The sequence below is a fragment of the Sceloporus occidentalis genome, unplaced genomic scaffold (assembly GCF_023333645.1).
Source record: "Sceloporus occidentalis isolate IW3139 unplaced genomic scaffold, rSceOcc1.0.p SCAF_90, whole genome shotgun sequence".
Taxonomy (NCBI): domain Eukaryota; kingdom Metazoa; phylum Chordata; class Lepidosauria; order Squamata; family Phrynosomatidae; genus Sceloporus; species Sceloporus occidentalis.
This window is the reverse complement of record NW_028317070.1, coordinates 758,984-786,114: the sequence shown is the minus strand read 5'-3', so window position 1 is coordinate 786,114 and position 27,131 is coordinate 758,984. Positions and strand designations below refer to the sequence as shown.

The 27,131-nt window shown below is 41.5% G+C and overlaps 1 protein-coding gene across 1 annotated transcript in view; it reads right to left on the bottom strand.

Moving 5' to 3' along the window:
- The window catches only part of LOC149284586 (glutamate receptor ionotropic, kainate 2), a 274,071-nt gene that overhangs the window by 83,038 nt on the left and 163,902 nt on the right, over window positions 1-27,131 (bottom strand). Inside the window, exon 7 of the mRNA XM_089496448.1 lies at window positions 12,009-12,152. Coding sequence (XP_089352574.1) covers window positions 12,009-12,152 — 144 coding nt within the window. The remainder of the gene's footprint in view (window positions 1-12,008; window positions 12,153-27,131) is intronic.

Sequence of the window (27,131 nt, the reverse complement as noted above, 5' to 3'; positions counted from 1 at the left end):
TTTGACATTTGTGGTCTTATTTGTGGTCTTATCCACAACAATCCTTCTCTGTATCAAATGCTAACAACATTTGCCCTTTCAATAGGAGTGTCCCGGGACTGTTTCTTGGGTCCCCTTTCATTCCTCTCTGTATACTCTTGGGGCAATTTATAAAACCCTACTTATATGTAGATGATACCCAAATCTATCCACTCCCTATCTGTCAACATAAATTCATCATATGGTTACTCCTTGCCTCATAGCAGTCACTTCCTGGATGGCCCACCATAAACTAAAACTTAGTATATCAAAAAACAAATTACTTATTTTAAAAACTAAATCCCTCCAAGCACCTCACTTCAGTCTTACTATGGATGGCTCAACTATTTACCCTGTGGCAAATGCGCATTGTCCAGTGGTAACTCTAGACTCTTTCTCTGGAATATTGCTAAAATGTGCCCATTTCTCAAAACATTTATGAATGCACTAATCATTTTCCATGTTGACTACTGTCATTGATTACTTTTTGACATCCTGCTTTACCTATATCTCATCTACAATCACTTTCCAACTAAGCCACCAGAATAGTTTTTCTTTTTAATGAAACATCATTCACCAACACTTAAACAAATGCCTTGGCTTTCAGCGTATCACCTTCAAAAGCTCCTTTCTTACCTTTAAGGTTCTTCAACACTAGTCCTGATTATTATTATTTATTATTTTATATAGCACCATTATATTCCGTACCACTGTACAATGGGTAGACAGGACATAACAAATAGTATGTAACATAACAATTTGACTTGCAGAAACAACAGGTGAGGAGAGCCCTGCTCAAATGAACTTACAATCTAGAGGTCCCATATTTCGTCTCTGATATCCTGACGTGGTTAGGTCAGTGGAGCGTAGAGCAGAAATAACAAAAAGAAAAGCCACAAACTATCCTGGGGTTCAAAAGCAGGTAGTGGTTTAATGAAACAAATAACATAAAGGTGCAGGAACTACTCCTCCTCCTACTCCCCTAAACTCCTCCCCATACTGTATGGGCAGTGGGGATGATTCCTCCCACTTCCCTCACTCCCCCCTCTCTGCGTTTACCAATATCGCTGCTTCACCGTCCGCAAGACACGCCCCCTACTGGTAGCAGGACCACACACGATCTTCGGGAGGTGCATCTAACTTTAGGCCAGGGATGCGGTGCAGTGCAAGAAGTAGCTGGAGGATTCCCAAGGAAAGTAGGAGTTGGGCCAGGAGCCTGACACTGACAAATACCTACACATTTTTGTACACTCCTTTTATAATGTGTGCCTCCCACCCAAACTTCTGTAAATTGCACTTAATTCATCCCCTCTATTGTATCTGTATGTCTGCTCACTACTTGTTACTACTTAAACTGTAAGGTCCATGAGTTAGGGACCTCTTTTTCTAATGTATTTATATAATACCTCTTCTCTATAAAAGCCTCTTCTCTCTTAAAAGAACATGATAGCATGGCTTAGGTCTGCAAAGTTGAATCTGAACAAACCACAAGACTTCTAGAACAATGTCCTTTGGACAGACGAGACCAAAGATGAGATGTTTTGCCATGATGCACGGCGCCACGTTTGGTGGAAACCAAACGCAGCATATCAGCACAAACACTTCATACCAACTTTCAATCACGGTAGTGTAGGGGTGATAATCTAGGCTTGTTTTGCATCCACAGGACCTAGTGATCTTGCAGTCATTAAGTACACCATAAACTCCTCTGTATACCAAAGTATTCTAGAGTCAAATTTAAGGCCATCTGTCTGACAGCTAAAGACTGGCTAAAATTGGGTCATGCAACAGGACATTGATCCCAAGCACACCAGCAAATCTACAACAGAAAAAAAAAAGAAAATAATCAAGATGTTTCAATGGCCTAGTCAAAGTCTAGAACTCGGCCGATTGAAATGCTGTGACAGAACATTAAGAGAGCTGTGTGTAAACAAATGCACACAAACCTTGATAAACTGAAAAGGTTTAAAGAACAGCGAGTAGGGGGGCGTGTCTGACCGCCGAGGAAGATGGCCGCATGATTTGACTGCTCCGCCGCCGCTCGCACATTTTTCTTGCATCCTTGCTCCAAATCTGCCATGGGCCGCTCACGGAAGGTGGCCACGGACTCCTCCACCCCGGGTGAGCGTTCCCGGTCGTCCTCGGCATCCTTGAGGGAATATTTCCGGACTCCTGCGGACTTGGCCTCGCAGGCCCCGGACGACCATGAGGCTGCATCGCCTGCCAGTTCCTCCTCTGTGGATGACTCGGCCTCTGAGGCACGACCGCTCTCCTCCTCTCATCCTCCGGAGGTTCTGCAGCTCTTCTCCTCCGCACCCTGGAAGTCAGACTTCTCCTTGCTCATCACGGAGTTAAAACAAGTGGTGCGTGATGAGGTTTCGGCTCTTCGCTCAGACTTGTCTTCGCTGGAACAGAGGGTCCTGGCCCTAGAGGACTCTTCTTCCCGCCATCTCCGTGCCACGACAAATGCTCAACAGGCGAGTGACCGCCACACAGCTTACCTGCGAGAGCTTCGTCGTCGCGTAGAAGACCTAGACAACCGGGGCCGCCGGCAGAATATCCGTGTCCGCGGGGTGCCTGAGTCGGACACCCCTGAGGACGTCCTGGCAATACTTACCGAGCTGTTCAACGGTCTCCTGAACCGGTCGCCTGATACCCCAGTGCCGATAGACAGAGCGCACCGTGCTCTTCGTCCTAGATGCGGACCGGGAGCGCTGCCGAGGGATATCATTTGCCATCTTTCTGACTTTCACCTGAAGGAAGCCATAATGGCTAAGGCCCGGGAGCTTGGCACCTGGCCGCTGCAAGGTCACCAGATATCCTTCTTTCAGGACCTGTCGGACCTCACCCTGCAGGCGCGGCGGGCCCTAGCACCATTGACGTCTGAATTGCGGAGGCTCCAGATCCCGTACCGTTGGGGTCATCCCTTCGCCCTCGTGATCAGGTTTAACAACCGGTCCCTTACCATCAGACACCATCACGACGTCCCTACTGTTCTACAACACCTTGGCTTGCCAGACCTGCAGATCTCGGACTGGGTCGACATGGATGCAGCCCTCGGTGCGACCTTGCTCCCCCGACCGCGACCTCAACGGCCTCCTCGCCCTGATCCCACACGACGGAATTCCCCTCGCGGTGCTCCCGCTCCCATTCCCATCTCTCGCCGCCTGGGCGCCATAGAGGAATAGGTGGTCGTGAGTAACTCTGTTTATTTGTGACGCTGCGACCTTATACATCACACCGCATACTTCGCATCGCATATACAAGTGTTCCAGACGGATCCGCGGCTGTCATCATGGTTACTCTCTCACCTGCGTAACTACTCTTCACTGGACTGCCGTTCGCTGCTGGCCGTTGCTGCTAGTTTGCATGTTGGTTATATGTACGCTCTCCATTATGTGCTTTGTTTTGCTGAGTTTCGTGACGGCCTGGCGTTCTATGATGTTTCGCTGGTATGCGTTCTATGTTGATTCCCTGGTATACCTCTTTAGGGGTTTTTTTTTTTGTTTTTTTTGGTTTTTTTTGTTTGTTTTTGTTTTTTTTGTTTTTGTTTTGTTGTTTTGTTTTTTGTGTGGCTTCGGAGTCTCCATCTTGCCACCTAGTGGCTGCTGCCGCGCATGGTTTCTCTTGCGCACCGTTCCACTTCCGGTCCACGGGTGTCTGTTTGCAGCGCTTCTGCGGCGCTTGCTCTCTGTGGCGGACCACACTCACTTCTGCACTATCACCCATCATTATACTTTTGCACACATGGGTTTGGGTTTTTTTTTTGTTTGTTTTTTTTTTGTGTTTTGTTTTGTTTGTTTGTGTGTGCCTGTTTGCAGCGCCCTCTGTGGCGACCCACATTCACTGATACACCACCACACTTTTACGCATTTGTCACATTACTATGTTTCTACACATATAGGTGTCGCTGTTCGTTATATGGCCTTATTGTTTTGTTGTGTTCTTGGGTTTTTTTTTTTGTTTTTTTTTTCTTTTCATTTTTATTTGTGATGCCTAGTTTTGTGTATGCTGTACTGGTTGGAGGTACTGGGGGCTCTGCGGTCTCCCACCCGGCTCTGCTGTTTCTGAGACTCTTGCCACTGCTCCTCCTCTGTGCATTGGCTCTGTAGGCCGAGCTGCTATTTGTCACATGTTAACTAAACCCAACCCCCCCCCCTTTTTTTTTTTTTCCTCTTTTCTCCCCTCTCTGTGCCAATTGAGTCTCTGTCTGGGGCCGGGCTTGTTGGGGGTTCTGGGGCTTCCCTTCCGTGCCTCCACCCATGTCTCGCACCGTTCCTGCCTGGTGGCTCTCCTTATGCGCGGTCTCTTCAGCTCCACATTACACCTCCTGTTAGGTTGTATTTCACCAATAGGCTATTATACTTCTCCGCGTCTGTCTCATACTGCGGACGCATAGTTTCTTCCTACGTACGGGTTTGGTTTTATCGGTGGTAGCGGCATGGCCGCACTTATGCACCCTTACACACTACTTCACACCCGTCTGTTTGCCGCTATCCGTTTGTATTCTATGGTATATTGTGCTTCTACTATCTAATGATGTGTGTATCACAACAGACGCATGGTTTATTCCTGTATATGGGGTATTGCCTTCCTACTTGTACCAGCGTGGACACGCTTGTGCATCATTACACACTACTTCACACCCGTCTGTTTGCCGGTATCCGTTTGTATTCTCTGGTATACTGTGCTCCTCCTATCTACCGGTGTGTGTATCACAACAGACGCATGGTTTATTCCTATTTCTGGGGGGTTTTGCCTTCCTATTTGTAACAGTGTGGACACGCTTGTGCACCATTACACACTACTTCACACATGTCTGTTTGCCGGTATCTGTTTGTATTCTCTGGTATATTGTGCTTCTACTATCTAATGATGTGTGTATCGCAACAGACGCATGGTTCATTCCTGTATATGGGGTTTTGCCTTCCTACTTGTGCCGGCGTGGACACGCTTGTGCATCATTACACACTACTTCACACCCGTCTGTTTGCCGGTATCCGTTTGTATTCTCTGGTATACTGTGCTTCTACTATCTAACGGTGTGTGTATCACAACAGACGTGTGGTTTATTCCTATTTATGGGGGGTTTTGCCTTCCTATTTGTAACAGTGTGGACACGCTTGTGCGCCATTACACACTACTTCACACCCGTCTGTTTGCCGATATACGTTTGTATTCTCTGGTATATTGTGCTTCTACTATCTACCGATGTGTGTATCCCAGCAGTCGCATGGTTTATTTCTATCTCTGGGGGTTTTGCCTTCCTACTTGTAAAAGTGTGGATACACTTGTGAACCATTACACACTACTTCGCACCCGTCTGTTTGCCGATATCGGTTTATATTCTCTAATATATTGTGCTTCTGCTATCTACCGATGTGTGTATCACAACAGGCGCATGGTTTATTCCTATATATGGGGTTTTGCCTTCCTACTTGTAACAGCATGGACACACTTGTGCACCATTATACACTACTTCACACCCGTCTGTTTGCCGCTATCCGTTTGTATTCTATGGTATATTGTGCTTCTACTATCTAACGATGTGTGTATCACTACAGACGTATGGTTTATTCCTCTAAATGGGGTTTTGCCTTCCTACTTGTAACACCGTGGACACGCTTGTGCACCATTCCACACAACTTCATATGCCCCCCCCTCCCTTTTTTTTTTTTTTTTTTTTTTTTTTTTCTTTTCGCCTTTATCACTTTTATGATGTTTGGTCGCCTTTTGTTGGAGCGCCCTTTCACTGTTGCTGCTCTCCTATTTTGATTTTTTCTCACTCTGTGTACTTCTGCGCTGCGAGCGGCGGCTCGCGCTTGACTGTTTCTTTTTACGGTTCTTGTTTGTCCTTGATTGCGGCTCTACCCACTCGGTGGTGGTAGACCCTTCCCCTACACAGTGACGCCATTGGTTGCCAGGCAGTGGTCCCTGGCAGGCGTAGTTTGTGTCTACTTTGTCCCTTTCCTCTCCCTTTCCCCCTCGTTGCTGTTCCCTTCCTCTCCCTTCCGGCCTTGTCCTAATTCTTCTCCCTCTCCCTTCTTTTAGTCCCTCCTCCTCTTTCCTTCCCCCCCCTTTTTTTTTTTTTCTCTTCTTTTCGTACTTCCTCTTTTCTTTTTCTTGCTTTGCTCCTCTTTACACTATGTCGACTCCGGCGCCTGGCGAGCTGAATCTTCTCTCTATTAATGCCCGTGGTCTGAACACTCCTGAGAAACGTTCCACCCTTTTTCGGGAGCTCAAAAAGCAACGAGCTGATATCGCGTTTGTGCAGGAAACTCACTTTTTTGGGCCTAAGGCTCCCAGGCTTCACAACCGGCTCTATCCTACCGTGTATCTGAGTAACAACCCTCTCGCTAAAACTAAAGGGGTGGCGGTGCTTTTTTCCAGTCGGGTTCCTTTCCAGGAACTGGATTCTCGGGTGGATCCGGAGGGGCGGTTCTTGTTCGTGAAAGGCACGATTTTGCAACAGGTCTACACCTTTGCCAACGTTTATCTGCCTAATCGGGGGCAGCATCTCGCCCTGCGTGCCATTCTTCGTGAGCTTGATAGCTTTCAGGAGGGGTTGCTGATCCTTGGGGGAGACTTTAATGTTGCTTTGCACCCTGCCTTTGACACCTCCGCGGGCAGTACGAGGACTCCTCGTCATGTCACGAATAGAGTTGCCTCTCTCCTCACAGATCGCAAGCTGGTTGACTGTTGGAGGGCTCTCCACCCTGCTGCCCGTGATTATACCTTTTTCTCCACGCCCCATCGCTCCTACTCCCGTATTGATTACTTTTTCCTCCCCTGTCACTTCGCACCACTTTTGCGCCGGTCCACTATCGGGATCTCTACTTGGTCCGATCACGCTCCCCTCTCCATCTCCTTAGCTTCTCCTCTGACCTGTCCCTCCATGAGTTCCTGGCGCCTTAACGAGTCCATTCTCTCTGATGCGGCGTTTTGTGCTGAAACTTCTCAGGTCCTTGAGAATTTCTTTAAGGACAACCTGACCCCCGAGACCCCCAGGCTGACTGTCTGGGAGGCTCACAAATGTGTGGTCAGGGGACACTTCATTGGTGCCTGCTCTCTGCGAAGGCGCCGCGAGGCGGAGAGGGTAGAGGGACTCTACCAGCAAATAGCTCTGGCTGAACAGGCACACAAAACTTCTCTGTCTAGTGATGATCTTCAGCTCCTTTTATCCTTACGCGGCGAACTGGCCACTCTTCTTCACTCTAAAATGCAGCGCTCCTTTCTGAAATCCAGGGCCTTGTTCTATGAACATGCCAATAAGACGGGTAAATACTTGGCCCGTGCGCTTCGTGTGGGTCGGAGATCCACGTATGTCTCCAAACTCCGCTCTCCTGATGGCCTGTCCCGCTCTCTGCCCTCGGATATCACCAACTGCTTTCGGGATTACTATGAGAGGTTGTACAACCTCCGCCCTGCTGCGCCCTCTCAGCCCCCACCGGGGGTCTCGACAGACCTTCATTCATACCTGGATAGGACGATCGGTAGGAAATTGACAGTTGAGGAGGCTGCCCTTCTTGACGCTCCGATCTCTTTACCGGAGGTTGTCCTGGCCCTTAAATCCTCTAAGTCTGGGAAATGTCCCGGCCCCGATGGGCTCTCCTTGAGATACTACTCGGTGTTCCGTGAGCTTTTGGGTCCCCACTTTGTAGAGGCTTTCAACTCCATCTTGGATGGTGGTCGCATCCACGATCACACTTTGGCGGCTTCGATAGCCCTGGTGCCCAAGGAGGGTAAGGATCCTGAGCTGTGTGGCAGCTATCGTCCCATTTCTTTGCTGAATGTGGACCTGAAGCTCTTCGCGAAGATTCTGGCCAATCGGATGAAGCCTTTCATGTCTTTTTTGGTCCATCCTGATCAAACTGGCTTCGTACCTGGCCGGGAAGCTCGGGACAGCACTATCAGGGCCTTGAACCTTATGCACTATGCAAAGCATACCTCCACTCCGACTCTGCTGTTATCCACCGACGCGGAAAAGGCCTTCGATAGGGTGGACTGGTCCTTCTTGCTGTCCACCCTGTCCCATATGGGTTTTGGCCCTGGCCTGCTCTCCTGGATAGGATCTTTGTATACCACTCCTTCGGCTCGTGTCCGTGTCAATGGTTCCCTCTCCGATCCCCTCTATATCCGGAATGGGACTCGACAGGGCTGCCCGCTTTCCCCGCTTCTCTTCGTGCTTGCTCTAGAACCGTTCCTTCAGGCCGTTAGGATGAACCCGGATATCAGCGGGCTTCAGGTTGGGAGGACTCATCATAAGGTTCTTGGCTACGCTGACGACCTTTTGTTTGTTGTCACCCGGCCCACCATCACCCTCCCCAATCTTCTCCGGTAATTTTCGGTCTATGGTAAGCTTACCAACTTCAAAATTAATGCCTCCAAATCAGAGATCCTCAACATAAATTTGCCCCCTGCTGTTGTTTCTCCTTTGAAGTCCTCGTTTCCCTTCTCTTGGTGTTGCCCCAAGCTTAAATACCTGGGTGTGTGGCTGTCTCCCGACTTCACCCAGCTCTTTTTGTATAACTTCGCGCCTCTGCTGACTGTCATTCAAGCTGATCTCCGATCGTGGAAGCGGCTAACAATCTCCTGGGTTGGCAGGATAAATGCGATTAAAATGAATGTCATGCCCCGTGTATTATATCTCTTTCAGACCCTCCCTATTGCTATCCCGTCTTCCTTCTTCGCCTCCCTCCGAACGGCTTTCATGCGCTTTGTGTGGAACTCGCGGACCCCCCGGATCCGCTTCACTACTCTGATTTTGCCTAAGCCCCTGGGTGGGCTGGCCTTGCCTTGTCCACGCTCTTATTATAGGGCCTGCCACCTGCTCCGAGTGTTGGAGTGGTATCACCTCCCGGGCCATAAGCAATGGGTTGAGGTTGAGTCTACCCTGCTGGGTTTTCCTGCGAGGGTTCTGCCCTGGCTTTCCGTTCCGACGGCTCGTTGTGCGGCGATGCCCCACCCTTTTACTCATGCTACCTGGAAAGAGTGGCTTTCCATTCTATGGAAGTCCCGGTTGTCTTCTATCCCCTCCCCTTTGACTCCTGTTCGGGATAATCCTGATTTTCTGCCTGGGGTGGGTGCCACCCTCTTCCCCTCGTCTCCTCCTGCGCGGAGGTCTGACATACGCTTTTTTGTGACTACAGGGGGTCTTAAGCCGTTGGGTCTGCTTGCCACCCGCTCGCCTCCCTCTTTCACTGATGTCTTCCACTATGCACAGCTGCACAGCTTCTTCCGCTCCTTGACTCCTCAGCACAATGTGTTGCGTGCCCTCACGCGGTTTGAGGACCTTTGCGCAGCGCCCTCACTCCCTGCTCACGGTATCTCGCGTCTCTATGGCCTGCTCCTTGAGACCTCCTACCCTGGCCACCCCCCGTTTATGGGGCGGTGGGAGTCTGAGCTTCAGATTGTTCTCTCTTCTGAGCAATGGGGGAAGATCTGTGACCTTACCCGCCACTGCTCCAGGAGTAACAGGGATCAAGAGATGGCATATAAATTGCTTGCCCGTTGGTACCGGCCCCCCTCTGTCACGTCCAGATATCATCCTGACATTCCGAACAAGTGCTGGAGGTGTGATGCTGCCCCGGGCTCTCTTCTGCACTTGTGGTGGTACTGTCCCCGCATCGTTCCTTTCTGGGAATCTATTCATCACCAGGTAGCTCATTTTACTGATAGAGAAATCCCATTTACGCCTGAATTTTTTCTCCTTCATCACATTCCGTACTCGGCGTCCTGGTTCCGGAAGTCGGTTGTCCGTCACCTCCTCACGGCTGCTAAGGCGTTGGTCCCCCTGCACTGGGGTGATCCTGCTCCCCCTACTACCAAGGAGTGGATCCTTCGGGTGGAACAGATACGGGTGTTGGAGGAGTTGTCCCTTTTGGCCACGGGGGCTGCTGAGAGGTATCAGAAAATGTGGTTCTATTGGTTGGACTTTCTGTCTGGCCCCCTGGTTCGCTCTCTGCTTACCTAAATCCGGTAAGTTTGCTGTCTCGCCACTTCTCCTGGATTCCCCCTCCTTTTCTTTCCTCTTTCTTTCTCTCCCCTTTTCTTACCCCCCCTTTTTTTTTTTTTTTTTCTCTTCTCCCCCCTCCTTCCCACTCCTTATCCTTCCTACCCCTCCCCTCTGTGTCACTGTTGCTCCGTGATCAGGTTTCCCGGTCTCGCGGTGCCACGACAGTTGCTCTCCTCTTATGAGTCCTTTACTATGTGCTACTGGGCTCCTTCTTTCTCACACGCTTGACCCGCTGGTCCTGGACCTTGCCTCGTGGTCCGCTTGTTTTGTTTCCGTGACCCTGCGGATGCTGCCTTCATTTTCCTATTTTCGCCAATTTGCCTCACACACGTTACACAACTACATGGTGTCCACCTGCTCTGCTGTTCTGGAACCTGTGTTAACGTTCACCTGTGTGCTTTTGGTTTCATCCATGCTGTACCCTCTTTTTGAGGGACATGTGCCTGGTCCCTTGTTCCGTTGGTTTTGCATATGTCATTCTGTGTGATATTGCTCTTGCATTTCATCATGGCCCGTCTTTTGTTACGCGACGGCATGCTGGGAACCACTCCTGTAATCTACTGTGATGCTACCTATGTCCCCCCCCTCCCTTTTTTCCTTTCTGTATCCCTCCCTCTACTGTTTGAAAATGCAATAAAATTTGATTTACCCTAAAGAACAGCGAGTAAAAATTCCTCTAGAACGATGCGATAAAATCATATGGAAAACAAGTACTTCATGTTATTTCTGCTAAACGCGGTTCTACAAGCTATTGAATCATAAGGTGTACTTAGTTTTTCACACATGGCTTCTCCAGTTTGGCTTTGTTTTTGTTGAATAAATCATGAGACGGTGTAATGTCATGTGTTTTTGTTTATCTGAGGTTGCATTTACCAAATGTTTAGACCTGCTAAGGAACAAGTGATTGTGATTATGTCCTGATATGTAAAACCATAGCATTCAAAGAGGGTATACTTTCTTTTCACATGACCATATATAAATAAATGTTATAATTATACTTTTCTTTCACTCTTTCTGTCTCTCCTACTACAGTACAATTGAATGTATTTGTAATTATATAATGTGCAGTCTACACAAATAAGTGCATTTACAACATATCATCTGTTCATTATATGATTTGTCTGGCTAAAGATTACTCAAATATAATTGTTCAAAGAATTAACAACATGATTGAAAATAGTTTTTTTTAACCATATGGGTAAAGTAATCTTGACTCACCAATAAAACTTTACATTGCAAAATGCTGTAGTATGAAAAGGGTTTTTTAAAGTACTGTAGTTTTACGTTGATATAGCGACGGTCCATTACTTAGTTAAGGTGGTGGAGTGATTGCAAGCATGGTGAATAAAGGTTGACAGAAAGGATATTAGGGGCAGCTCTGTGACAATAGATATAGAGAGAAGCAAAGAGAAGGATAGATTTTCTACATTATATTTCTGATATAAACTGACACTTAATATTAGAATAATTTCAAACATTATGCATTATTACTGTATGTATTTGTGCAGTCAAATATATCTGCTTTAAATGTTAAATTTGATGCAAAAGTAAACTATAATTAATTTCAAACAAAACACAGTTGTCAGGGTGCACGTTAAAACATAAAGGTCGACCAATTTTATGGATACTACATTGAAAACTGTTAAATGATATGTCTTCTTTATCTAAGTTTTAAAGAAAGCATGAATATAGAAGAATGATGATTGAAAAGGAGTATAGCAGAGCAAAGCAGTTCCAGTTTTCAAGGTACTTTAATAAGTTGTATGACTTGTCTACATTTCAAAACACAAATAGTAAACATTTTTAGACATTTTACGGCGAAATCATAAAAACCAGTCCCACCATAATATTTATATTTCATTATATATAATTATATAGTATAAGTACTGTATATGGGTTACATGTACATTTATGAATCAAGCTATTATCTTTACTTTACATTTAAATTATCTATTTGTCTTAAGTAATGTCTTACCTCTTTAATAAGACTGATAAAGCGAGCACCAAATCGCCAAGGCTTATGACGGTTACATTGCAATGAACTGACTGTCATCTGGGGAAATTGTTGAACAGCTACAGACACCACATGGACTGCATCATACATTAAAGCTGCATCAGTCTGAAATGAAATACATGATTGCATTCAAGAAAAGTAATATTTAAATGTAACTATAACTTATTTAAAGCATTTAATTAGATCGAAATTTAATTTAGCTTTCACAGCTTTCATTTAAAATTTTTTTTTAAATAAAAACAAACCACAAATGACAAAGTTATTTACAATGCTTTTACTATGCTTGTCACTCTGGTTCTCAAAAAACTGTTCATAGTATTGGTAGTCATAATATTAGTGTTAATTCTCTGCTTATTTTAGCATGTACACTAAAGACATATATTACTTCTCACGCTACCTTATAATATCAACATTAATTTACATACTTGCTTGTGGCTAAAATCCAAAATCCATTAAGTTTACTCATTAGAAAGAGCATATATTCAAGCATTTGGTATTTTAATTATTTATAATCATTTTAATAGCTCACATTAAAACAAAAAAAATAAAGTAGGTGCATGATGGTTCACAAGTACATGCAAGTTGACTGAGAGCCAGTAACCATCGACAATAGACAGAACACACAAAATCATTACTCTCCTAACTACTATCATATCTAAATATGAAATTAAACACATAAATATGCTCTAATTTTACAATCTCTTCAGGCTCAAACAAGTTGACATTACCCTAAGAACAAATCACAGGAAACAGAGAGAAAAAGATGACTTTTGAGAAAGGTAGCCAATGCAAATATCAAACATAATAAATACTGAAAGTTGAAAAAAGAAAAGAAAAAAATTAATAGGTAATAGATATTTCAAGTACACCACAAGGTATACCACACAGGATAATACAAATGATAAAATGTGTATATGGCAAAAAAATATATCAAAAAAAGTATTTTCAAAATGTGTATAGTAAAAACTTAAAGATTATAGTGTTTCAATGCATGTGGTGCATTGATAAAGTGCCAATTATATCCTTATATAAAAGAGTGAGTTCCTCAGTGCCTATAAGCTAAAAGAGATTATGCATTGCTAAATAAATAAGCAATTTTACATTGTGTAATAGATATTATTAACACTTCATACAATAAAATACTGATAAAAGAGTACACATGAACAGTTCAAAACTAGACTTGCACATTTGTTTTCAGACAATATGAAAATCTTTGTTCATTCGTTCAATCGCAGAGGCCGCTATTTTAATTACACAAAGCTCAACATTTTTTGCCTGAACTAATAAGAGGGACATTGAGTGAGCTGATCTTTGTTTGTCTAATCAGCTCACTCCTGCCACATCATGCTGAGAGCTTGTCCAATGGCTGTGCTGCATCTTTCAAAGAAAAAAGCAGGCTAGTAATGAATAGAGCCTATATAAGAGCAGAGCATGCAGAGGATCCATTCATTTCACTGTGACTGTTTTATGTGACACTGCTGTGCTGCATCTGAGCATTTCACAGAGTGAGATTCTTCTTTGTGAGACTTGGTAAGCCTCAGTCTGCCATTTCTCACAGTGTTTAAGACTCTCTAAAGTTTTGATTTAATGAAGATGACTAATTATTTAATTAATTTAATAAAAGATAATTAAGATAATTGAAACCAGTCTACTTTAATTTCTAAGATAATTTTGACCCTCTTTATTCCATCATTGGTCTCAAATTCCCTACCCAACTTCTACACGTTTATATCTTGTTTCCATGGCAACCAGCTGAATGAATGGGATTTCTTAATACGAAAATGTTGTAGAATTTAGTTGAATATGAAGACGGCCGTGTTTTGTCGAATACCAAGAACATTTTTCCACTGAAAATGAACACGAACTTTCCGCCAGCGCCTATGTCTATTCAATACATACATTATTTTACCAAAGATATAATTGCTGTAAAGCACCAATAAGAGAATGTAGATAATGAGAACCCTTATACCACAGGCATTACAAAAACGGTGTATAGTAAAGTGCCACAATAAGAATGTCCAAATGAAACAAATTTGTAGTGAGTGTTGCAGACCTATACCATACAATAATACATTTTAAATGCCAGTGGGGAGCCTGAACTTCTTGCGTCTTGATAAGTACGTTTTAAAAGATTTGATTTACTTCTGATTTTTATTGTAAAGTATTTGCTCTAAAATCTGTTTTAATTCTTTAAAAAAGATTATCCAACGCTAGGTTGTAAAGTCTCCATAGTGCCTTGTATATTTCCTTGTATAGATTTCCCGTCAGTTGATTTAGGTGAATAGTAAGCATTTATGGATTTAGGATTTTTGTGTTTATTGTATTTAGGAGTCATAATTCAGTTGAAAGCAATTGGTTAAATTATGACAGATTTGTATATTTAAATAAACGAGCAGTTGAATGTAAAATAAATCCCTGGTTATTTCAGCCAAAAAGGAGAAAGTTGCCTTTTGGCTAGTTTAAATTGTACGCTATGTGATATGTAATTTATCCAGACATTTGGCAGTTTTACATTTAAATGTACCACCAAACAGTTGAATATATAATAAGTCTCTTACTGATTCCAACTTGGAAGCGAGAATATCAGCTAAAGATGTTTTCATTTGATAAGTTTAAATCTTCTTCCTAATAAATATATGCAAATCCCAAGTCAATAATTGAATTAATAGTTATTCCTATTATTATTATTAGTTAACTGTTCAAATAGACAATTGGGCAAATCAAAACATTATCTCCAGTTTTAGTCTTGACAATACATCCAGAAGTATGAATTTGTCATATGTCTTTTGCTTATTGAAACTTTCAGCAGCAATAATTTCAACCAGGTAAAAAAGAAATCAGTCTAATAACATCTCAGGGCAGGTTCATGCTGAGGCGGGTGCATGGAGTGCACAACACTCAGGCGGCAGGGAGCATTATGTGTGCAATCTGGTTGTTGGGGCAAGTCCTATGCGTGCAATCTGGTATGAATTTATGATAAGTATTTTGCTTATTCAAACTTTCAGCAGCAACAATTTTAACATCTAGGGGCAGGTCTGCGCCAAGGCGGGTGCATGAGGTACGCAGCACCCAGGCGGCAAGGAGCAGAGTAGAGAGAGGGGTGCTGAGCGGTCTTCATGAAACATGTGAAAAATCTGGGTGCTGGGCAAGTCCTGTGAGGGAAAACTGGGTGCTGGGCAAATGGTTTGGATGTAACTTGGGTGCTGAGCAAGTCTCATGGATTCAATCTGGGTGCTGGGGCAAATCTTGTCAATGCAAACTGGGTGCTGGGCAAGTTATTTGCATGTACCTAGGGTGCTGAGCTAGCCCTGTGGATACAGTCTGGGTGCTGGGGCAAGTCCTATGTGTGCAATCTGGTTACTGGGTATAGTAAGCTCATCAGCTCAGGAGTTCCCAGAGAGTAACTTACCTCCCCTCCGGTCGTCCGTCACTCCTCTGGGGGCGCAGCTGTGCTGCCGGGCTGTCCCGGGGAATTGATGGATGGCTGGGAGGCGTGGCCGTGACGTCAGCTGGAGGAGGGGCCTGAGAGTGGCGCCAGATCTAAAAGCCAGTCTTTGCTACTCTCAGGCACCCTGTTGTGGTCTATTCAAGTGCTCCTGTGTTTTGCTGCGTTTTGACCTGTGTTTTGACCCTTGCATTTCCTGACTACGTTTTGCCTTACGATTCTGTACCTCTGCCCGTGATTCCTGTGTATCGACAATTTGTTTTCCTACAACTACTTGCAGTTCTAATGCTATGAATCTAAATGTTATTTATCTATCTACTACTTAAAATAACCTCTGTAAAGAGATAGTGGAGGGACACAATATTTTAGCAATATTGTCACACCCACTTGGAGGAGGCACCAATATTGTTTTCACAGAGGCGTCGATGACCTTAGGCTTGGCCCTGTCTAGGGGCAAGCACCTCAGGGTAAAGTCTTTATGTTCAGCCTTTCATACAAGTTGCTGCAGGGGAGCGGTGTTACAGAGTCAGTAAAATAATTTAAAATCACACACGATAACAACTGGTACAAAAAGAAGAGAGCCCAGCTCTTGCAAGCTTACAAACTAGTCCATGGTTGAGGTGGAAGTGAAACAGTAAGAGAGGACTGCTTGGATAAGGATGAGTTGATGGAGCTGGGATGATCTGAAGAGGTTGTTGGACATTCAGATGGCTTAATCAAGATGCATGCTGAGTGTTAGGAAGAAAGGTTGCATGCTTCTCGAAAAAGGTGGGTTTTAAGAGAGCTTTTGAAATTTGTGTACGAGGGACAAAGTCTTATGGAACGGAGTAGGGAATTCCAGAGAAGGGGTGCAGAGTTGTTAAGGGCTCTGTAGGTCAGGGTAAGAAGTTTGAATTTGATTCTGGAATGCATGGGGAGCGAATAGAGCAATTGGCACAGTGGAGCTCTTGTGAGAAGTGGGGCAGCACAGTTTGCCTTCAAATTCCCTCCAAAGCCTTTTTCGGACAACAAATTCCATTTCTTGCTCATTCGTTTTGAGCAAAAACAGGAGGGGGCTTTTTAAATTTGGAAATTACGTTTGACGCCCACATTCACACTCTCTCATACTCTTATTCACACTCTCTCTCACACACTCTCTGAATTGCCCCTAACCTTCTCACTTGACCACTTCATTATTTTCTTCTTCTGGCTTCCGTCTTCTTCTTTCATCCACATCTCCCCATACATAATCTCCCGGGAACATCTGCAAAATGGCAGGGCTTCCCTGTGGTTCAGGGAGAGGATGTCACCAGAAGTACAACATTTTTTCTGAAAGTTCACTAAAGGTTATATTTGGCAAAATAATGGAACATCTGAGCACCTTCTCCTCTCTCATCCCCCAGCAAGGGAGAAGATGCCACTGAAAGCAACTCCATTTTTACAGAGGTAAATGAGAGGTTATCTTCAGGCAAAATGATGGAGCTTCTGGGCACACCAAATCCTCCTATTGAGGGAGAGTATGTGTCACAGTTTGGCGGAACTGCTGTGTGTTTTTACACTCAGCTGATAAATAAGCAGCCTTTTCTTTCCTGTGTCAAGCTGACCTGTATGACCTGGATTGCTCTCCTGATTTCTGGCTTTATCCTGATATCACTGACCTTATTCCTTACCAAGGCTTGTCATTTGGTGTATGCTTCTGGATCCCGATTTTGCTTTGTTTGCTTTTTTGGTATGGTTATTTCAATTAAGGTGAGTGTGAGTGTGAGAGCGAGTGAGAGAACTAGACTTGGGCGCTCGTTCCTGTGTTTGGTTTGGAAGAATATTCGTTATTTTTTTTCTTAGTTTTTTGCCATTTTTTGTAGAAGGGGTTAATACAGGGTTAACGCGGTATGCACTATGCAGCAGCTTTGGCACCAGTATCTTAAATGTCCGTTCGAGCAACTCTATTGGTTGCCTGCAGGGGCCAACTTCATTGGTTAATGGCAGACGAGCCCCTGCTGGCGACCAATAGAGTTGCTCATACAGACTTTTAAAATCCTGATGCCGCAACTTGGCTGGGAGAGACCACTGGTCTCCCCGCTCCAAGAGTTAAAAGTCCCTACGAACAACCAATAAAGTTAAAGGGCCGTGCAAGTGAGCCTTTTGGTCGCCTGCAGGGGCCTCCTCTGGCATCAACCAATTTGTTGATGCCAGAGGAGGCCCCTGCAGGCGACCAATAGAGTCGCTTGCACGGCCCTTTAACTCCTGACAGGGAACTTGTTTTGTCTCCCCACTCCAAGTTTAACTCCTGACGGCAAACCTAGAGATTTCTGCTCCTGTTATCTACGCAGCATCGCAGGGGTTAACCGCAGCGGAAATCCGTAGGTTCGCCGTCAGGAGTTAAAGGGCCGTGCGATTGAGTCTAATGGTCGCCTGCAGGGGATATCTCTGGCATCAACCAAAGTGGAAATCCTTAGGTACAGTTAGTTATATACCACCAGCAGATTCCATAACATAGCTGCAAAGGAGACAATGAAAACATATGATTAATTCATTTAAAATTGACAGTAACATTAACACACAATAAACATGTGCGGTAAAATAACTCACATGATAGAAAGTTATCAGTGCTTAATTACTTTATTATTTTTAACTCTGATGGATTAGTTATTTTTTACATTCATTACTGCTAAATTAGTTGGGTTAATATTTTCCTGGTATACCCGCACTGCCCAATATACCAGCACTGCCATTACGCATTTAAGGTAAAACACACCCCTAGCGTCTCATTTTGAGATTAATATACTCACATAATATTAAATAATGTAATTTGGAAATGTATAATGATTGCCATTTTAATATATTAATATAAATCCATAATATTAATGGTAATGTTATTATTAATATTATTAACCAACCATACACACTTTTTCAGTGTAGTGTTACTGTAGAATAATACTGTAGAATAATATCAAATAGTAAATACATATAATGAACTAATAAATACATAAAACGAACTAATACTATATATTTTTACCCCTTTGGATTTTGTGAAGAATTGGGGAATGTTACAAAAAATGGATCAAGGATGTATCTCCTACATCATGGACTTTTTTCACTGTCAGAGCTAAATCTCTGCCAGAGAACAGGAGATTAGGCTGTCAAATGGCCGCTGGTACCAAAATGAGTGTCCCTCAGATGTGAGATTAAATTCTGCAGGAATTTGTGGAATCTGTGGAGACCCCAATCGGGGATTTTGCCAAAATATCTCTTGTGTGCCTCTGTCTATGCTGCAGAAAAAACAAATTAATTAGGGGAAAGCCCTTATTGTGCATTGTAACAAAGCATGAGCTTTGATTGTCAGTAGTACGTTCTTGTCACTTACTGCCTTTTTAGAAGCAGCCGAAGGTATGTCATTTTGAGGAGCCTATCATTATGTCAGCTGACAGTTTCTTTTCTTAAAAAATGTCTTAGGCAAACCTGAAATATACAGGGCTATCATTAAAATTTACAGAACATAAAGTGTAGTGAATTGTCAGCCGCAAAATGCACAAAATGTGTATTTATTGTATAAAATTCCTTAAAAAATTCACTTTGCCTAGAATATTGCACATTTACTTATTAGCAAACATGGACATCAATATTTTATTCTAACGTACTTCACATTCCACGTGTGCCTATAAATGCAATTAAAGCTCCATACTATATTTATTTTGTTATTGTGTGTGTGTGTGTCTGTGTGTAATTTATATACCAACACAACGATTTTGGAAAGTAATAGATATGTTGAGTAGAGGTATCAATGTTATATCAGAGATCCTAAACCTTTATATTGAACATAGCAATCAACAAGAGTACAAAAGATGTCATGCTAACAGACTTTGTTTCACTGATGTTTAGGTTGGCTGTAAACTCAGCATCTTTCACATTCAAAGTGCTTTCACTCAATCACTCAATTTCTCAGTGGTCTTAGTGGGTATTGGGAAGCTAAATTTGTAGATTCTAGAGCCCAATATTGTACAGGACACTGCAGCCAGACCCACTAGGGTTTGGAGAGCAGTAACATTTGTACCACTGTAGGTGTGCTATTGTGCAATCGTGTTTTCCTAATGGTTATTTACAAAGCACTGACTTAGAATTAAGTGTTAATCCACATTTTTAACAGTACACATGATATTCAATATTTAGAATTATTATCTACTGCAGATGATTAATAAAAAAGAAATGTCTTGAACAGTTCACACTATCTACAGGTAGTAAAATATATTGCTTCTGAAATAATTTCAGTTGAATTACACTTGCTCACACATTCCACACACCTTTTTATTGAGTAGGATTTAATAAATCTTACTAAGAAGGATTTAATTTAACTGTTTTATGGACTGTTAAATTGCATTGTATGCTTGGTGGTTTTAGGTCTTCTTTTCATTCATTTCTTTTTTTTCCTGAAACATTCATTTAAAAAAAAAATATGTAACCCCTCACCCCTCCTCCCAAATGGTGGCAGCCATCTGTGGTTATACACCATGAGACTATGTAAGTATCTAGAAGAAGTTACTTTTGTTGATACCATCATTACTTGATGATTCTGTAAATAGTTTTTACTGAGCTTAAGAGCTAGGACATGTACCTCAAGACAATGTTGTTTTGCTCACAGATTATTACCCTGCCTGTTAGTCTTTTTGTGTAGAGTAGTGTCTGGTATTAGCCTGAAGCAAAGCTTTTACCACATCCTCTATAGACTCTTGCTATGTTTTATGCTTCACCAGTTATGATAATGTTCACAGATTCAGGAACATTAGCAAAGTGTTCAAGGGTAATATATGACAGAAGCATCAGTTCTTTTTGTGTAGTTTTCAAATGCAAATTTAGAAGGTTTAAAATATACAAACACCAGCAACAGAACCAGCTCTCTTCAGAGCTTTTCCCATACAGAAGACACACCACATCTGTACAACAAAATACAAAAATAATGCTGTGTGCAATATCAGCAAAATCAAGGTGTTTTAACATGTAGCTTTCCCCACTCAGCTACTAGGAGAAGTAGGAAAGGCTCGGAGCTTCACCTGTTTCTTGATATGATAAGCAGTGTATTCTGGCCTAGGCTTACTAGTGCGGAAGGTCCTTTGGTTGGGGGTGTCAAGGCTCCCCATTATGCAGCTGCTCAATGAGCCAGTTTTACATAGGATGTCACATCATGGTGTTCAGCAGTAAAGTACATTGGCTGAGAAAATGAGCCTGTGAAAACCCTAGGACGTAAAATGCTTGGTACATCGCTCCTTCTCCATGTTCATCTGTCTTACACACATTGTTCCCCATACTACAGACTAAAACTGTTTCACAATTTTGAAGAAACAGTGTATAGCAATGTTTTTTCTTCTTACTTCCTTGGTACCTGAAATCTAAGCAATGATACATTTTACTAATCCACTATAATGTATTATACATATGTGTGTACTTTCACTAACTAGTTTCAACTGAAAACTTACTAAGGTCATATAACTGTGATGGAGGGATACATATTTAATTAAAGGTCCTCTTCTCTACGTGGAGTTGAGTTTCCATGGTTATGTTTAAGTAGTATTGTTACACTTTCTTTCATGAAACCCAATGCAGAATTTTAAGTGCATCTGCTTGTTAAAAGTGAATATATTTTTATTTATTTTAGATTAATTGATGTGTAATTGGCAAGTTTCATTAAAATAAAAGTGTACAAGTCCAACTGCCCTAGTCTAATAAGTACCCATATTATAGGTAACATCAACGCAAACTCAGGCTTATGTCATACTACCTTCTTCTTATTGTGGATTATAAACACTAAATGTGTGCAGATTAAGTTTATTTGAGAAAGTCAAAGGAACTAAGAGGGATCAAGAGTGAGTTACTAATGTACTCGGCTGATTTGTTATAGGGTCTTTGACTTCATAATGATGCTCATAATGAGCATCACTTATTTTATACAACTATTTTCAATAAAAAAATGCAAATGGCAGCAAAAAGTAGTTTAAATATAATGAAACATTACACCACAGGGTTTATTGACTAAAAAGTGTTGTGAGTTAAAAAAAACAATCTCGTCAATTTTATAGGGTACTGGATCAAGCAGGGATTAGGCTATTCTACTGGTGTATTTTTCAGTTTGCTTGACTTTTTCTTAGTACCCACACTTTGCATAGAGAGAATTTACCGTATTTGCTCGATTATAAGACGACCCTGATTATAAGACGACCCCCCAAAATCTGAATATTAACTTAGGAAAAAAGAAAAAGCCTGAATATAAGACGACCCTAAAGGAAAAAAGTTTTACCAGTAAATGTTAATTCATGTAAACTATTTTTTTTAATAAAAGCTATGATTGAGAAAAATATTTTTTTTGTTTTTATTTCTTGTATTTTCCAGCCTGTCCCCCAGTTACGCACATCTGCCCCCAGGCTTGCCACACCAATATGGCACTGTGGCCCATGATATGCCTTTTAACCCTCTATATGCCACTGTGCCCCATGGTATGCCTTTTGACCCCCTATATGCCACTCTGCCTCCAGAAATGCCTTATACCCCTATATCCCATTCTGGCATTTAGGGGGTTAAAATGCATATTATGGGGCAGAGTGGCATATAGGGAGGTATAAGGCATTTCAGGAGGCAGAGTGGCATTAAGGGAGTTAAAAGGCATTGTATAGAGCACTCTGCCTCCAGAAATGCCTTATACCCCTATATGCCACTCTGGCATTTAGGGGGTTAAAAGGCATATTATGGGGCAGAGTGGCATATAGGGAGGTATAAGGCATTTCAGGAGGCAGAGTGCTCTATTAAATGCCCCCTTAACGCCACTCCAGAAATGCCCTATGCCCCCATTTAACTAACACACACACACACACTCTCTCCCCCCCCTCCCCTCCCCTCTCCTCTCTCCTCTCTCCCCTCTCTCCCCTCTCAGCCCTCTCTTACCGGTGCTTCCAGCCGGGGCAGCGGGTTGACGTCGCCTTCTGCTGCAGCCGGAAGGAGGTGGAGTTGGCAGCGGGGGTTTGTATGCGTCCGTCGCGTATACTTTCCCCGGCTGTCAGAGATCAGAGATCTCTGACAGTCGGGGAAGGTCTACGCGACGGACGCAGACAACCCCCGCTGCTAGCCACACCTCCTTCCGGCTGCAGCGGACGTTGTCTACGCGGATCGCGTAGACGTCAACCCGCTGCCCCGGCAATACAGCAGGAAGCACCGGTAAGTGTGTATGATGGGGGGGGGTGAGACAGGAGGATCCAGGTCCCCTGCAGCGGTGCGGGGGATCTGGATCTTAGTCTCCTAATCAGACTCTATTTGAGGTCTGATTAGAAGACGACCCCGATTAGAAGACGAGGGGTATTTTTCAGAGCATTTGCTCTGAAAAAAACCTCGTCTTATAATCGAGCAAATACGGTATATACACTGTAGATAAGTCGAGACTTTTCTCTGTTTCCAGAGGTTACACTTTTATGTACAAGATGAAAATGTATCCCGTTGTGTAAAGATTTTGTAGCGGTTATTCATTGCTATTATTATTTTTGAATTGCTCTTCCTTGATAGAAATCAATAAGGTACCTGTCACATCACAGAAGCTCATCTAATTATTTTCATACTATATATCTTGCCATCAGGGTGAAGTCTACTTGATTTTAATTAATTTTGAAAATATTGATCTTGTAGCTCTTTCATGTATGTAGCTGTTAAAGGGAAGAAGTATTTTGTAACACGCACAACTATATTTGTGAAGATTACTATATTTTGATTGGGGCTTAAAATATTTTTGGTTTTGTAAAAAAGGCACGTTTTCGGCAAGCTGGGTCAATCAATTGTTCTTTGAACTCCTCTTCACTTTCTGCTTTGTCTAACAACCACCTCCTGATCATAAAATCATAGGAAGTTATACAGAGAAGAACTGCAAACATAAATGAATTTCCCCCACTTGAGGAAAAGCAACATATGCAGTTTGAAACATCTTAAAGGAAAATAATATTATTCCAACTGGCCTTCTATGGTTTAACACACATAAATAAACATTAACAAGATAAAACTGAAATATCTCATTTTGAAGAATAAAGTTTTATTCTTTATAACTTTTATGACATTTCATGCATCCTTAAAGTGTACCCGTTGCAGTCTTGAATCATTACATTTACCATTAAACCTGCCAACATATAATATTTTTTAAAGCATAATAGTTACGCAAACATTTGAGGTATTAGTTATTATTTTGCTCTACCATCCTTTTTTCCTAACAACATTGTTACTCATTCATACAATCCAAATAAAACTCACATGTTACTCACTGTGGTTACTACGGCATACTGGCTCCATTTAAGTGGTGTTTTAGATATATGAGTACTTTTTGAGTACTTTTTATGACAAAATATTAATCAACATTGTATGGTCACCATTTTTGTAAATCAATAGTGGAACTACTTCTATGGCATAGATGATTCCTACAATGTACAGTTTTCTCTTAAATGTTCTAAAACATCTAAATAAATATTCAGCACTTTCTAGTTCATCATTTCATAATGTGAAATATCTTCATGAATAATTGAAAATGTACCTACTTTGTAATATCAGAATACTTTAGTGGGATGTTTAAACCTATTCAACAAAAGCAATGTCTTTTTCCCAGACATGTAGTGATTTCACAGAACAAAGATAAAATATGACCTAGACAGCATTTAAGGCACCTTTCCTTAATATTTAGTTGCACAACCCTTGGCAACAATGAAAGCCTCCACGCATTCCTCATCTATAAGTTTATTGCAGTTGCCTGCTGGCAGTCTATCCCAATCTTCAATTGCAATTCACATGCAACCGCATCCCCTAGCAAGCACTAGCATTTTAATGAATACATCTATTTGAGTACACTTGCCAGAATAAAATGTATGAACTGATCTATATGTTTACATTATGTTTTGTACCATTACAACTTGTATCTCTGTCTTTCTCTCTCATAAAATCTAGAGAGAGATTAGTTTGTATTCTATTACTTTGTTTGTCTAATCATACAAAAAAGAGCAAAATAAAATATATTTACCATAAAAGAATAAACAAAATTAATGATAATGCCAGTTTTGTGCTAGACTGAAGGTTGCATTGTTAATACAATTACTATTATAACCTACAAATAATTCATTACATGCATGCCATACTAATGCTTTGATTTCTTTCTAAATTGTTCTGCTGTGAGTAAAAGCTACTTATTATTTTGACATATTTGTTTTGTTTTCAGTTGCAGAGAATAATAATTAGTGCATAACCTTCATCTTCTCCTTACTGTAAACTTATTTGAACTTCAAATGACAATGGAGCTCAAAAAATGGAAATATTAATCTGCTTCTTTCATTGTTTATTATTGCATTTAAATACAAAACAGATTTAAACAAATACAAATTTAGACAGGATATTAAACTTACAAATAAAGCATTTTTTCAAAGCTATTAATGATAGCCTAGAGGGCATTTATATAGCCTTAATTAGCCCTTACATATAAAATATTGATTGCCTTAATATGTATAATATCATATATTGTGAAATTAGGGAAAAAATGGTAGTGTAAGTTATAGTATGTTTCCTTACTATCTTTCAACAATATTAAGCTGAAAGGGATGTATTTTATGAAAACAAAGTATTTTTGGTTTGGTCCCCCTGATGTGTTCAGTGGTAAAAGACTGGTATTCTATGCTAAACAATGCCACTAGCAACTTGCTGCTAAATTGCTACCAAATTTGCCACTATATTAATTGGTAGATTCAGCAAATATGGTTGATGCCTTTGCATTCTTCTAAACTGAAACCAATTTGGAAAATAACAAATTGTACAATGACAGCAGATAACAACCATTTTTCCTATCCAGCCTGCCCATTTTTTCCTGATAAAAGATGCCCAAACCTCATTTGGTCCTTGATCTTCTCTTATACAAAGCATAGCCCTATACCCACCCAATGTACAGTATGTATATACAGTTGTGTGAAAAAGAAAGTATACTATCTTTGAATTCTATGATTTTACATTTCAGGAGAAAATAACTATCATCTCAATAAAGTAAAAGTTTCCTTAGGGAACTCTCACCAAAATTACTATATTCTTGTGGAGATGAGATCTCTAGCACGATACAAAATACTATAGGTGAGGTCTGGCTTAAGATTTGTAAAGTGACATAACTAGTATTGCCTCCAGCTATACAGCCCAGAAACATGCTTAGTCTTCCTCTGCTTTTTTACACTGTATACCTCAGAAATATTTACTTCCAAGTCCCTCTTGCCTGTTGACAGCACAGTATCACTAACAAAGTATCACTATAGTTTGCCATTAGATTTTTCTGTACAAAGTGCATTAAACTGCAGCTACCCTCTCTTAACTATGCTTCTTATCCACATAAATAATTCGCCATTTGGCTTATTCCATCAGGAATGCCTATCCTGTGGCAGACCTTTGTATCAAATACAAAAAGTTCAACAAGTTCAAATTCAACAATAACTACAGCCTTCTGTCCTGGAACAGTGTCAGAACACCTCATTGAAACTAGGTGTAATATTTCAGTTAAATGAAAAATGAATAAAGTAATGCAGAGTGAAATCCAAACAATCCAGGATAAGCAGAAATTATGCTTTATTCCAAATAGATGCAAACAAATAGCAGATACAATAACAAAATGAAGTCTTACATGTTTCGTGCTATGTAGTACTCATTCATAGGTTTGATTAAGACTATGATGAAGCATATAGCCCATAGCATAGCATAAGGATACAGAGCGCTCACTGGTATTACAAAATTCTAGTAATTTTTATAAGAGGTTAAGACACACAAACACAAATTGTTCTTAAACTCAAGGTCCATTCAGATGGTGCAACTTAAAAATAGGATTACACTATATATATATATATATATTCATTATATATAATCATTAAAATATATATCTTACATACCACTTACATCAAGCAAGAAATAGTGCTTTCAGTATATGTATTTTCTCTTTAGAGTCATCAACTTACTACTTTTGTGACTATGACATGAATGCACTTCTAAACTTAAAAAAGAAGTGATCATACGATTCCAAGGCAGGCAATAATAAATATTGTTTCATTTACATAAAAGCTGAAATCCAATAATAATAATCTTTATTTAAAATGTTTCAAAATTTAGTACTGGCCTCTTCTGGCTAACATAAGTAACTACAGTGTAGTTATGTCCTGCTACGTGATTACAATATAGCCATGATTTTAACCCCTTAATGACAAAATGCATTGTTTTCAATGGGTTTAGGGACCGCCCATCCTTAAGGGGTTAAACTATTTGTTAGCTTGTGGATTAAGCAGAAACAAACACCTTTCTCAAAGTAGTGGGTGATAAAAAAAACCACTGTAAGACCTGAGTAGTTCAAAGACTATAATATATACATCTAATACAGTTCAATTTCTCATGCCCTGTGTGTCTTTATGGTTCGGTTTAGATTTATATGCTTTTTTGTTCCAATGTTAACCAAAATTCTAATTTTTATGTATTGTGGTATACTAGGATTGTGGAGTGTTAGCATTGTCTGTACATATGCATGAATCCAAAATAGTCATTAAAACTGATGTGACAATCTAGAATGATAAGATCAAAAGGAAGTTGACCTTTGGGTGGGTACACAATACTTCCTACTTTCAGCTGCCTAGTCAACAAAA